The sequence below is a fragment of the Nanorana parkeri genome, unplaced genomic scaffold (assembly GCF_000935625.1).
Source record: "Nanorana parkeri isolate BGI_ZX_2015 unplaced genomic scaffold, ASM93562v1 scaffold161, whole genome shotgun sequence".
In the NCBI taxonomy this organism is placed as follows: Eukaryota; Metazoa; Chordata; class Amphibia; order Anura; family Dicroglossidae; genus Nanorana; species Nanorana parkeri.
The window spans coordinates 614,479-628,927 of NW_017306429.1; the positions used below are offsets into that span (position 1 = coordinate 614,479).

Sequence of the window (14,449 nt, forward strand, 5' to 3'; positions counted from 1 at the left end):
ATGCTCATTTTGTTACAAAACTAATAGTTAATTATTCCCATTACATACATACAATAGAAAAAGCAGAAGCCAAAGATTAATGAAGAACTCTGGGCAGTAATAATCAATCCTTGCAGTGGGACTACCCCCACACAAGTGCTTATTTACATCTAGGAAGTCAAATAAAAAAAGAAATACTGGAACCGTGGACCCGTCTGACTGCTAGACCAATCCCTGTAGCCTTGCTCCCCTCCACTGTGGCGGTCTAAGAACATGTGATTCATCACTTACAATACAGTGCATTGGATGTGAGGGTGCTGAGCCAGGCGGATCCACGGTCCGGTCAGTACAACTGCAGCAAATTAGGTCCAAATCAGAATGACTTGGCCAGCCCACATATGAAAAATGTTGTCAGAACAATGTCATTGCAGACTTGTAGAATGTCGTTTCCTTGTTTGCTTGATTTTACCGTTCCATTTTGGAATGAATGCAGTTCCATCCTGCTCTACTATGATTTTTCAGACATAATTTCTTCCTACATCAGTGAATTCTGTGGATAACACTCATATCTTTTTTATATGCAACTGACCCAAAAAGCATTTCTAAGCATAACGCATGTTAAATCCATTTCTAAACATGTGTTTTTATAAATACCTAAGAGAGTATGTGTATTAATGTCATCTATTGAAGAAATTATTATGATGTTTATAAACAAGATGGACACAATTATATCAATCAAGGGAGTCCGTTTTCTACTTTCAAGCATTTCTAAATTCATGAAATTTTGACCTTAAGAGACTAACTATTAATCGCGTGCACATAGCTGGTTTGATGAAATTTGATCATAAATTAAGTTCTTACTGTCTTTCCAATTAACCTCTCCTGAGATTTTGTGTGTTGTCATTTGGGATAAACATAATTTAAATAATCACCACCCAAGGAGAATAGAGGGAGTTTTGTTAATTGGTATGTGTGTGTATATATATATATATATATATAAATTCTAGTGGCAATGTAATAAAATAAAATTATTTTTGTATATTTTTTTATTGATTATGTATGTTGGATACCCAAAGCTTTTAATTTTACTGTATATCTCTGTTTCATTTACGATTGAAATTGATCCTCAAACCCCTTTTTAAAAAGTCAAACAAATCTTTTTCTTATGAAATTCTACAGATGTACGGACAACTTAAGCGCTAATACAATGTTGTACATTTGATTGGTCTGCTTTACTAAGAAGTCAGTAGGAATTCATCAGTCACTATAGTCAAGGTTGATCCATAACTTTTACTGACAGTCATCTCAAGGACACGCCAGACACTCCCACTTACATAGGGTTCTCAACTTGAATTTATTAAACACATAAACTATCCATCATGGAATGTTAGGGGTGATTTGGGGTGAAGGTTGAGCTATTTTTTACTGCATTGTTTTTGCTAGCCATTTTCTTTCATCAAGTCTATCGTTCTTTTTTTGTTACACTGTCCTAAGTGTCCTTATTTATATCTGTTATCTTGTGTACAATAAAAGTGTTCAATACATTCTTTATTTAATCCTTTCAGAAAACCGGTTGTAACAGATTAAATTATTAGTGCCATTTGACCTTCCAGAAATGTAGATCAAAACCCTTACTAGATGAGTTTTATTTTGCTAAAGCACCATATATCAGAAGCTATTGCCATATGTTTATTTTACATAAAACGCTGTTTTTACCTTTTTTCCATCCTTTTTGCATCACAGCGCTAATAATCTTTTCCAACCTTCCAGCCCGCACTGCATTGCGCCAGAATCGGCTGTCTGATAGTGACAACATTGGGCCATGTGTGTGGGCTGTGTGTCAGCAGGGCCACTTATAGTCTGTATCAGGAACATATGACACGTTCACAGTGCAGGAGTACAATTAGGAGACATTTGTCACCCCATAACAGGGAGTATCTGAACAAGGACCTTCATGGCAGGATCAAGTATTAGGTAGTATTATATTAATGAGCGCTACAGATATAAAAAGGTTGGAAACAACTTTTTAAATTACATGTAAGGGTCTATTCACTAAGCTGCCATAGGCAGCCGAGTGAATGACCGACCTAAAGCGAAGTGAGCCGAACGCTGTTCGGCTATTCACTTCAGGCTGGTACGGCTGATTTCAGCCGTATATGGGCTGAAATCAGCCATGCATCGGGTGGCTTCGGGTCGGCCGAACATGCTCTGCATGTTTGGCCAACCCGAAGTGCAGGAGGAGTTCGACTCAGCGGATCCAACATCTGGATCGGCTAATCCGAACCTCCGGCAGGCTACTCGCTGCTGTTCGGTCTATTCTTATAGATGCCGAACAGCAGTGAGTGAATAGCCGAATGCCGCTGAGCGGCATTCGGCTCGGCTGTTCTGCTCGGTCCCTCAAAGGTACCGAGCAGAACAGAAAAATAGTTAAAAAAGTTAAATAAAATAAATAGAAAACGATTGTGCGGAGCTAGCAATGACAGCTAGCTCCGCCCAATAGTTTTCTATTGGCCGGCGGTTCTGCTGCTGTCAAAAAAAAAAACTCCCGGGCGCTCTGGGAGTCTCCCGCTCCTGGCCGCCCAGGAGAGAAACACTGCTTTCTCTTTTTTTTTTCTTTATTCTGACACAGAGCCGTGTCAGAATAGAAAACAAAATAAATAAAAATGTTTTGCCCATAGGAATGCATTGCTAGATTCCTATTGGCTATTACAATTTGCAATAGCCAATAGTAAATTAGCATTGCACCCACCCTCTGCTGCAGTTCTCCATCAGGTCCATCGGCAGAGGGCGGGTGCAATGCTAGTTTACTAGTGGCTATTGCAAATTGAAATAGCCACTAGGAATCTAGCAATGCATTCCAATGGACAAAAATTATTATTTTTTTCTATTCTGACACGGCTCCGTGTCAGAATAAAGAAAAAAAAAAAGAAAAAGCAGTGTTTCTCTCCTGGGCGGCCGGGAGTGGGAGAGTTTGCTGTCTGGAGATCAGTGTCCTGGTTAGCTGGTAACCAGGGACGCTGATCTCTCTGCAAGTGACCGGAGCCAGCCGTAAGATCACGGCTGGCTCCGCCCAGCTGTCAGAAGCAGGCTGTCAGCCGGCCAATGATCGGCCGCTCGGCCAGCTTCGGCTTTCAGCGCGGCTCAGCCGAGCCGAGGCATATGCCTTCGGCTCGACTAAGTTCGGGAGCTGTACGGGCTATTGTGAATAGCCCGTACATCAGCCCTTCGGTTCTACTGAACCGAAGGGGTCCTGGGGCCGAAGCTAGCCAAAGGATCGGCCGAAGCTGCGGCTAGATCCTTCGGCTGCTTCGTGAATAGACCCCTTAGTGATTGGGTTAAAAACTAGCTAAATTAACAATTACTTTGGACACAGGGCTGCATGTGATAGCAGAAGAGGTGTGTCATAAGTTAGGGTTATGTAATATACAAAGTAGGTATAGAGGCACTCACAGGTCTTGCAGTGGACATAAGTCAAAGCATCAGCGTTTTGAATTGTCAATGTTTCGGCGGTGCTCAGTCCATCTTGATAAAGAAACCTGTGAGTGCCTCTATATCTACTTTGGATTTGTATGGATTTTTGTTGTGAATGAGCACCCAGGCATATACAGTATGTGTGTGTGTGTGTATATATATATAAGGTATAATTAATGGGTAGAGGAAATATGAAACTCGATGGCTTTCTAAGATCATTTTATAGCATGTGTTATATTCTGCCTCAGTAGATGACAACTAGTAATTATGATATATCTGTTTGCACAGGTGGCCTACGCAAGTTGCATCTTCTACAGGACTCTGCCGGTATGGTAACAGGATTGACTGCTGTTGGGGGTGGGCTCGACAATCTTGGGGACATTGCACACGTAAGTATGGTCATCCCTGGGGCTTAATGCCATGTACGAGGGGCTTTTTGAAAAATCTAATAAAAGCTTCCATACATTATAGCAAGGCTTATTTAACAAGGGCTTTTGCACGTGCAGATGTTTTAGGATGACTCTCACTGACCATTATTGATTTAGTAAAGATGCTCTAGCATTCCAGCTCTGAAATGTAATGGTTGTGGAGCCATAAATACTAAGCAGTTTTACTTTTTAGGACACTTCTCAACACAGAAGCTTCCCATAGTATGACCGCTTCATGTGTATGGAAATGCTTTGTGAAGTAGCCTTGCTTGGTACTTATGTGCCAGTTTTTGTGAAGGAACTCTGAGGGAACCATGCCCATTTTCAAAGATCACTAAACCTAAAATATAAGCTGGCTGACATACAAAGCTGCAGGTAACATTCACAACATATATTGAAATGGTGCATTCCCAACAATTATTTCAAGTATTTGACACTGTGTTTACATGTATTATCCAGCTTAGTGAGGGTTATTGTTTGATGTGACCTTTTTTTTCAGAGAAAATCTGAACTGTCAGGAAGTCTATAGTATGTACAAAAGAGTATTCCTGAACACTAGACATGTGCACTGCCAAAAAATTTGTTTCGTTTCGTTTTAAATTCGGATTTGTGTTATTTCGTTTTTCAGGATTCGGGTGTGAAAGTGAATTCGGATTCGGAATTCGGATTCGGACGAAATTCGGTAGCGTTAGTACGAACGTTCGTTTCGTTTTCTGTTCTTATTCGTTTCTTATTCGTTTCGTTCGTTTGCAGCAAAAGTGACATTTGAGGGGGAAAAAATATTTTTCTCCTTCTCTAATGTCACTTTGCTCCAACGAACGAAACGAATAAGAAACGAATAAGAACAGAAAACGAAACGAACGTTCGTGCGAACACTACCGAAATTTCGGAAATGGAAATTCGGATTCGTTTGCATTCGTTATGTCTGTAATTCGGAATTCGGAAACATCCGAATGTCCGAATTTACGAAAATTCGTCCGAATTTCGATTCGGAACGAAACGAATCGCACATGTCTACTGAACACTCAAACTATTTCAAACATCTTTATGTCCAAGAAGTCCATATAACCTTTACATATACATGTATGAATGCTGTCTGCAGCTTGTATATATTGTGTCAACTTACATTCTTGGTTTAATGGTCCTTTAACACCTCTGTTGCTGAAGGGTATTTGGAGTCAGTCATTTAATCTTTTGTGACATCCAGATTGCTCTAGACAGATTATGTGGATTTGGGTTGAATTGACTACTATAGCAATCGGTATTTTCTTTTTGCTTGTGTTGCAGTTTGAGGGGTGTAGAGAGGTCAGCATTTGACAGTTGCTTACATTTTGAGATAATACAATTTTAATATGAGATATTTGACAGATTTGACAATGTTTTTTTATTAGCTATGTATATAGACACACGCATTAATAGTAATGTTCTCTGCAGTGCTGACAGATTGGCCAATAATTGCACAGGATTTTCTGCTAAGTTGGTTTTTGTTGCCACAAAACATGCCTCCTTGTAGTTCTCAGCACAATGCTTTCAGTGCCAGAAGTTAAAACAGTGCCCCCCTAAATACCTAACTGCTTATGCAACCTTACCCTTAGGATACTCCTCACACTAAACCCTAAATTGTTCCTTGCCTAATACATAGCCCTGAAGCTAACTCAAAAACATAACCCTTAACCTGACTTTAACCCTTATGCGTACCTTAACCCTTCAAATTAACCTTTAACACAAACTGAGCCCTAAAACATACTCTTAACTTAACCTTAACACCTAAACCACACCATTAAGTTAACCCTTTCAAAGACATGCTTACCTTGTTTTAGCCTGAAATATTTAACCATCCGTTGCTGAGATCAGCATCCAGAACTCTCAGTCCCTGCACCAAAAACAAGCAGAGCTGAGGTGGCAGCAGCTAAACCAACTGATTCAGATTTTCCTGGTAAATTACGTTAAACTGATTTATTGATCTCAGTTTGATACTATATTGATTTACTGTTTTTCAATATCTCTATAAAACAGTTATAAATCCATACCACTTCACAATTCTACTAACCATGATGCACACAGATCACTTCTGAAATGCTTGTTTTAATGCACAACGTGTAAAAAGCTGTCTTACAATACTATTCCTTTGGATATGATTTGTTATGTAATCATTTCTAAAATACTGTAGCTGTGTGTTTCCAGCAATGTTCTCACTACTGTTCATAACATATTTTGGAAGTTAAACCACTACCAATGTGATGAAGTAAAGCATGCCAATGCCTGTAAATAAAGACAATATTTAAGTAAAAATTATTATTTGAAGGTAGAAATTTATGAATACATGCTAAACAAGTAAACTCCATCAAACCAGACCATGCAAAGTCAAAAGATTTGCAGTATATACATTCTTTTGAAGGACCAGACTCCCTTTTTGTGTATAGACTAAAAAGGTGCCACTCAATATATAAAGTAATTATGCTAAAATGTAACACATCAAATAATCACTTAGAAACATACATATATGTGATTAAAGTATTTCAGAAGCAGCTCAATGCTACTTAGAAGCAATGAAAGTTAATCAACCCACCACTCCCGCTTATGACTCTAGCTGGCTATATGTTATTGAGTTCTTTATTTATACTCTTTTTACAGTTTCTGAAATCTTAGGGCTAAACACAGGAAGCTGCAGGGTTCTCTTCATCTTCTCCTCTTCCAGGGTTGGGCGGTCCTTATTGATACATGAACCCATGTGACTATGTCAGCGCCACTCTCTGCACCTGTACACTATAAATGAAGGTGCTGTGTTCCGACCCCCTTAGAGGGCCTGATCAAGTTCTCAGTCTTCTGGGCTTATGGGTTTCTGGGCATTATCTTGTGGCCAAAAAGAGGTACTCTGGGGGACAGCTCCAGATTAAAGATCAATATTGCAGCCAGAGCAACTTTCATTTTGTTTCAGCACCTAGGGGACATTTAAAAAAAACAAAAAACATTTTAGCCTGGAATTCATCTTTAAGCATAAGCCAAGATGAAAGCAAGTTAAGTCAACACCAAGGCACGCTATATTTCACTTGCTTCTTATTCTTAAACTTTGCACAAACATCCTAGAGTGACTTTACTGGTAGTAAGAAGTTCTAGACTGGAAAACAAACTTCTGTAAACATGAAAATGACTGTGCATGTTATTTGCACCACAAGTTAATAGGTTTAATGGAAAGCACCAGACAGTATGTGTATAGTGAGATCCCTTGCTTTCTGTGTACTTGGGTGGTTAAGAGGGGGATTACTGGCAGAAGTAGTGAAGCAGTTCAAAACTCTTATAAGCAGATGTGACTTCATATGCAATGAAAAACAAATAACCCTCTAATACAGAGCTATATTCCACAAATCAAGCACACTAAGGGAAACCCGAAGTGTACATTGCAAACAGTTGATGAATCTCCTTCCACTATAAAAGTCATATCGCAATTCATTGACTTCTATTTATGCCCAACAAAGTTCAGAATGAGATCAGCTCTCTCTAAATGAATGGTGTGAAGTCCTTCTCAGCTAGAGACATTACATTTAGAGGTCAGCTCTCTGTAAACTTATAAACATACCAGCATAAAGTAACCATTTTGACGCAATAAAGCTAAAAATGTAACTAGTGAGTTTATTTAAAACTGAAACACACAGACATTAAAGTGACACTAAACTCAAATGCATTTAAATTTCCCAACTATAAACAAAAATGTATCTTATTTGTGTATCACTCGGCTGTAGATCCTCAAATCATCTCTGAATTGGTGCTGACACTGTCCTTCCTTCTGGAGGGTGGCTACTTTTCTTCCCCGTGTCCCTGTGTGTGTTGTAAAGTAGTCACCGCTCCGAGGTCACTCCTGAGATGGACTTTAATCTCAATCAAAATTAGGAAACTAAACATGAGATTGTAGTCCCTCACGGGAGTGAGCTTGGAGTGGTGACTATTATACAACACACACAGGGAACATGGGGAAGAAAAGTAGCCACCCTCCAGAAGGAAGGACAGTGTCAGCACCAATTCAGAGATGATTTGAGGATCTACAGCCGAGTGATACACAAATAAGGTACATTTTTGTTAATAGTTGCTGTCCATGTGATCTTGAGAGTCACACAATTCTGTCTGGGAGGGCATGATACCTGACTTCAATAAACAGCACATTGAAATAAATCCCCTCTCCCCTTATTCTTTAGGACCTAACAAATATGTTGAGTGCTATGGATTAAGGTTTAGGGTCAGATGAGGGTTATCATTCCACTACTACTACTATATAAATCATAGTTCTGAGATAACATGTTAGTAAAAAGTAGCTATGTGTGAACAGAGTCACTGACCTGAAATAAGTATGTAGATCACAAAAGTGGCAGAAAAGACAGAAGTCATCTTCCGTATTGTGGTTCAGCAACACCGACTAGAGGGTCATCACGACAGCCAGGCAACTGGAATTTTCAGTCAGCAATGTCAGTCCCCATATTTCTCTTATGATATGTTTCCTTTACACATTTCACAAATATAGGAACCATTGTTAGCATTTTGCTGTAGCCTACATGTCTTTGCACGTATTTTACATGTAAAAGGTGTACATTTACTTTGCACTACATTAGTGAAATAAATATTTACTTAGAAACCCATCTTTATAAAGACTGCCTGGGGCTTCAGGGTTCTAAACTTTACCTACATGTACAGGAAAATATGATTCTAACCCATTGCCTGCCGCACACCCCTGGAATACTTACTTTCATACAATACAGTTTCAGCTAAATGTTTCATTGCACAAAGCTGAACTTAAGATAGAATACATTATTTGAAACATTTTTGGCCAAAAATAGCTTGTTGAACACGAAGCCAGCTGACACGATAGATGACAGAGCACACAACACAGAGGAGCGCTGTGTGCTGTAGACTGCCCTTGGCTGTGTATGATCTGTAAATAACCGATCATTTATTCCTAATCATAAATAATAGATATATGAGAACACTTCGTTTGACAAACTTTGTAGACTTTACTTTACCGACTGTGTATTCACAATCTACGTAACAAGGAAAATGGGAACTAATGAATATTAAAACACGTAATGGGAGCATGCTCCCATAACTCTGTATGGTAAATAAACAAGTGTAATTGGTTTAGTTGTGTATGAATTATTGTTGCACACTCATAGTCTTTACAGTACAGATGGCAATGTCTACTGCACTGATGTGTATATTTTGAGCACATACCAAATATATATATGCTTTAAACATGTATACGTTAGAAAGAAAGGAGGCTTCTAGCAAAAGAAATGGTGGGGAGGACATGCAATCTTAGGTCCCCCCACTCCTGCCTGGAAAGCTTGTACCAAATAAAGCCTTTATTGCTGATGCCAAAATCAGATCATATGATTTTGTACTCTTGACCTTTGTGCCGATTAACAAAAGTCCAATTTTGGATTGTCTTGTATGATAGTTTAGTTTTATAGTGTTTATTCCAGCTTCTGTTTGGTTCACCTGAGTTTATTGGTCGTTGTATCCATATATAGATGCAAGAAAAGTATGTTTGGCGGTGGTATCAAACCATGCTCTGTGTTTATTAAGGGCACAGCTATGTCTGGAACATGTCACACATTATGAGCCAGAGCATCAAAATAACCCCTAAGCACAGAAGGTGTGTGGGCACTGCTAGAGGGGCTTTGCTTGCTGCATGTGGCTGCTGGCTTATCACAGTTCCTTTTATTGCATATTTAAAAAATGCTTGTGCTGCTTTCTGCCACTCTTTCACTTTAAGTTATATATTAATATAATGAATGACATAGCACTGCTTGCACTGAGTTATTGTATAGAGTGAATATTAGTCATAATACGTACTGTTTAAATATATGTGTTATAGAAATATTAACAATCCTGTACAATACAAGTGGTTTTAAGTGTATCTATTATTTTTAAATGTTCAATGGTTTTGTAACATGTCTGATTGTTGCCAAAGTTGAGTTTCCAATGTCGCCTCCAAAATTGAATCCGACATATATTCCTTTATTGAAAAATCCACTAGAGGGCAAATTATGTGGAAATACTGTGTCACCTGCCCACTACTGTATTCCCCCTTGAAATATATGGAACATTCTGCTTAGAATATGATAGTAGAACTAAAAATGAAGCCTGTTGTCAAACTCATGCTAGGGATGGTAGGTCATCTCTGAAGCACTTAAGACATCTTCATAAACCAGTCCAGGCATGCAGCTAGCAAATAACGTTCCAGTTAAAAAAAAGGACCTGCCCATGTCAACATGGCCTATGCAACATTTAGAAACATCTTGAAAATATGCTCTGGTTTACCCCAGGGCCAGCTGAGCACATTGTTTATGAAAATCCCAACTTGCAGCCCTGGATCTAACCCCTGCATCCAGCAAGGCAAAGCACATGTCTTTCAAGCTTCTTGATATTAATCTGTTAATAGATTACTACAATGTTATAGTAAGTGGCACACCAACTTTAAGGCCTAGTTCACATTTATTTTTATACTTTTCATTAGAGCAGGAAGAAGACACTTGTATCAGAGATGCTGAATGCCATTTTATGTGAGCAGTACCCAATGCTTTTTAGGGTTAACATGATGGTCTCCACTGAGCAAATCCAGCGAGACCCCCATGTAGGAACACAAGTACAAAAGTGTGAAAAATAGAAAAAAATATATATTTTATCTAAAACAAATATTTTCTCCCAAGATAAATGCCAAGGTCCCCAACAATGATGTTGGATGACATTTGCATTTATTGTGCAAGCGTCAAATGCTTATGTGAGTGCAATGTCATTTAGATTGTTAATGAGTGTGAACCTGTGAATAAGTAAAAGTTGCACTTACTGTATGTGATATTGTTTTAATAAGCAGACTTTGTTGATTATATGTTTGGGTAAATATATTAATTGTGCAAATTATGTGAGCCTTATTCTTAATGGAAACCAAGGTCACAAGAGAAGCGGTTAAAAAAATTAACCCTCGCAGTGGTGCTATCCCCACACTGCAAGGGTTAACTGATCATTTTGAGAAGAAATACTCGCCTGATCCTCAGTCCCGCTTGGCTGCTAGACTGGTCCTCTTAGCCTCTTCACCCCCGGGCTCTGCGGTCTAAGGACCCATGATGTGATTATGTCTAGGGACATAATGAGTGAGTACCGTATATCTTCTTTATTTTCTAACCCTGGAGGAAAACAAGCAGTAGCCCCACTGCAAGGGTTCATTTTTCAAAATCCAGGAGTTATTCTGTAAAGCACAACCCTAACATTATGTCATACCCACTGTTAGCCAGCTTTTAAATGACAGAACTTCTACCACTCAGCAGGATTATAGCATTTAAAGGCTGAATTGCTGGGGAATTTGCTCAGTGCCAAGAAGGAGCAGGGCTTAATCTTTGACTTGAGCAAAAGCTAAGCCCATGTTTACAGCCCAGGTGTAAAATCCAAGGGCCTCTACACTTACACAGGGGTCAGTTTAAAGACTACGGCAGGTACTGGTACTGCTTAGAGTTTATCATTATTGCTTATGCAAAAGTCTGTCCAAGGTGATCAGTGGAACAAAACAGAAAATGGAGTTTAAAACATTGAGAGGGGAATTTATCAAAACTGGAGCAGACAAAATGTGGAGCAGCAGTGCATGTGCATGGCAACCAATCAGCTTCTAGCTTTCGTTTTCAAATCCTAACTGAACAAACTGAAGAGGGAAGCTAATTGGTTGCCATGGGCAACTGATCCGGATTCTGTCTGCTCCAGTTTTGATAAATCTTCCCCTTTGTGTTTGCACGTGTTAAGTTTTAAATTCCATAGGATATCAGCGGGAGCCTCTGTCGTCTGTAACTTGGGAATAACTGTCTGATTACATTGTAGCCCTACCTAAATAATAGCAACATCATCTAGATCTATTTACAGTCATAATCTAATGCCACTATCTTTCAATAAGTGTGTATATGTAACTTTTGTTAACTTACATAGTTACATAGTATTTGAGGTTGAATAAAGACATATGTCCATCAAGTCCGATTGATAAACTGTCCTACGCTGCTAACTGTATTCATGTTTACTTATAGCATGCTATTGTTCTTTTTTTTCTATTACAAATATAAGTAACATACCTGAAAACACTCAGAATTATTTGCATAAAATGGTGAACATGACCTTTACAGTACCCTATTAAACACAGATACTTCTGTATAATTTTTGGTATGCTGATCAAATATCTGTGCCCACCCCTCACATATGGATTTCATGGTAGAATATTGTGCATATGTGCTAATCATTCGTTATCCTGAGAGCCTAAATATGAACCAGTTCTTTATCTCTAAACAATTTAACCCCAATTGCTAAGGTTCCTAGGCCTCATTTACACAAGGCTCTAAGTTCTGCTGTGAATAAGTGCGGCAAGAATCTGTGGAATCTTGCAGCAGGAATCAAACGTGGTTCCAGACAGCTGTAGTCCAGCTCAGGAATGGCAGGCCGACAGCAGCCGCAGCAAGCTGCTTGCATCCAGCGACAATCATCCAGGGGTGTTCAACACTGTCAGCCTGTCTTTGTTTTGTAAAGGCTGAGCGGTGGCTGCTGTCCGGGGCCACCTTCTGAAGGGTGGCTACTTTTGTTCCCCATGGTCCCTGTGTGTGTTGTAATGTAGCCACCACTCTAAGCTCACTCCTGTGGTGTACTACAATCTCAATACAAAGTAGTAAACTAAACGTGCTCCAAGATCGGAGCGATCTTGGAGCGGTGGCTACTTTACAACACACACAGGGACCATGGAAAACAAAAGTAGTCACCCTCCAGAAGGAAGGACAGTGTCAGCACAAATTCAGAGATGATTTGAGGATCTACAGATGAGTGATACACAAATAAGATACATTTATGTTATTAGTTAGGGTACTGGAATGCATTTTTGAGATTTATCTTCTGAATGTTGGGTCACTAATGCATGCAAATATATTGTATGGCAATAAATGGTCAAAAACATAACGTGAAGTAGGGGTCATTTGCAATCTCTCTGAATGGAACTAAATTTTAAGTAAACATACACCGAGAAGTTAACTTTAAACTGCATTAACATTCTTGCTCAAGAGTAGCAAAGGGGCTGAAATACTTACCTTTACTGGACCGAAGAAAATGTTGCTTTAGTAATGTTCAGCATTAGTCTTGTGATCTATGTTAAAGGGAGGATCAGCGTTTAGGTTGGCGGAATGTTTAGGCTTTTGTCTACATATCCAGCACTCATGCAACAATGTACTTTGATCAGCAGAGTTCATAAAATAGTTTAGTGCACATTCTTTGTATACACTCATTTTAAAGTGCTTGTGGCTGGTAAACAGATATTCAGAAAGTTTACTGTCTGACTAGTTTCACTTGTCAGAAAACAATGTTCTGTTTCTCTCTTAAGTAAGTAGTAGGGATCAGTGCCAGTTAGTACAAGACACACTGTAAGGCATCTTCCTTCTCCACTTAAATGTTCTTAGTATGTGTCATAAAATAGATCATAACCATAGCTTCACTGAACTGTTACACATCTGTCCAACTTAGCAGTAACACATCATGTTAATATGGAGATCATAATTTGACAGCAAAATTTATCAGAACATGTAATCTGTCATTGTATCAAAATGCAATGTTTAAAGCTGCCCATACACCTTACAATTATCTGCAGATTTCTATGGTCAGATGGAAAATATGCAACAGATTCCTCCATCTACACTTAACTGTGTGGATGGAGTAATCTCCACCTGAGCCAATCTATTGCACTTTTTCCATCTGACCACAGAAAATCTGCAGATAACTGTAAGGTGTATGGGCACCTTTAGGCTCAATATTTACTACACACTTATTATTTGGAGTTTTCCACTGAGAGTCACGGATCATTAGATCACATGTGTGCGGATGGTGTAAGCTATAGTATGGGGGATCATAAGTCTGAGGGTGACATAGTTGTTAAGGTTGAATAAAAGACACAGGTCCATCCAGTTCAACGTATGTGTGTGTGTTTGTATGTATGAGTAACTAAGAGTACCCCTGTATATTGTGTTCACTGAGGAAAGCATCGTAAAGTTTCTTGAATGACTCTATACTTTCAGCTGATACCACTACCTGGGGAAGGGAGTTCCACGATTTTACCGCTCTTAACAGTAAAGAATCCCCTTCATGTTTTAAGGTTAAACCTTTTTTCTTTTAATTTTAGGTGGTGGCCTCTTGTCTTCTTAAGTGTACTTACAGTAAACACTTTATTAATCTTTGCTCATAGTTTAGGTCCTCCAACCCCCTTTATTGAACCGCATACTAAAGATGAGGTCATACCAGTTATAGAGAAGTAGAATTATGGATTTTTCGTTGGAGTAAATAACCTTTTTAATGCATGTTAGTAGCCAGCTGGCCATATTTGCCGCAGCCTGGCATTGCATACTACTACAAAGTCTGCAGTGTACAAGGACCCCCTAATCTTTTTCCATTTCTGATTTTCGTCGAAGTTCCCCCAAATGAGCAGCTTGCATGGATAGTTTGAACACCCAAATGTATAACCTTACATTTTTCAATAATAAACCTCATCTGCTATGTAGTTGCCCCCCCCCCCCCCC

General features: G+C 39.1%; 1 protein-coding gene across 5 annotated transcripts in view; it reads left to right on the forward strand.

The window, feature by feature from the left end:
• The window catches only part of NPNT (nephronectin), a 99,536-nt gene that overhangs the window by 34,479 nt on the left and 50,608 nt on the right, over positions 1 to 14,449 (forward strand). For all 5 annotated transcript variants that reach the window (XM_018554489.1, XM_018554492.1, XM_018554491.1 and 2 more), the window contains one exon: positions 3,739 to 3,839. In XM_018554489.1, coding sequence (XP_018409991.1) covers positions 3,739 to 3,839 — 101 coding nt within the window. The remainder of the gene's footprint in view (positions 1 to 3,738; positions 3,840 to 14,449) is intronic.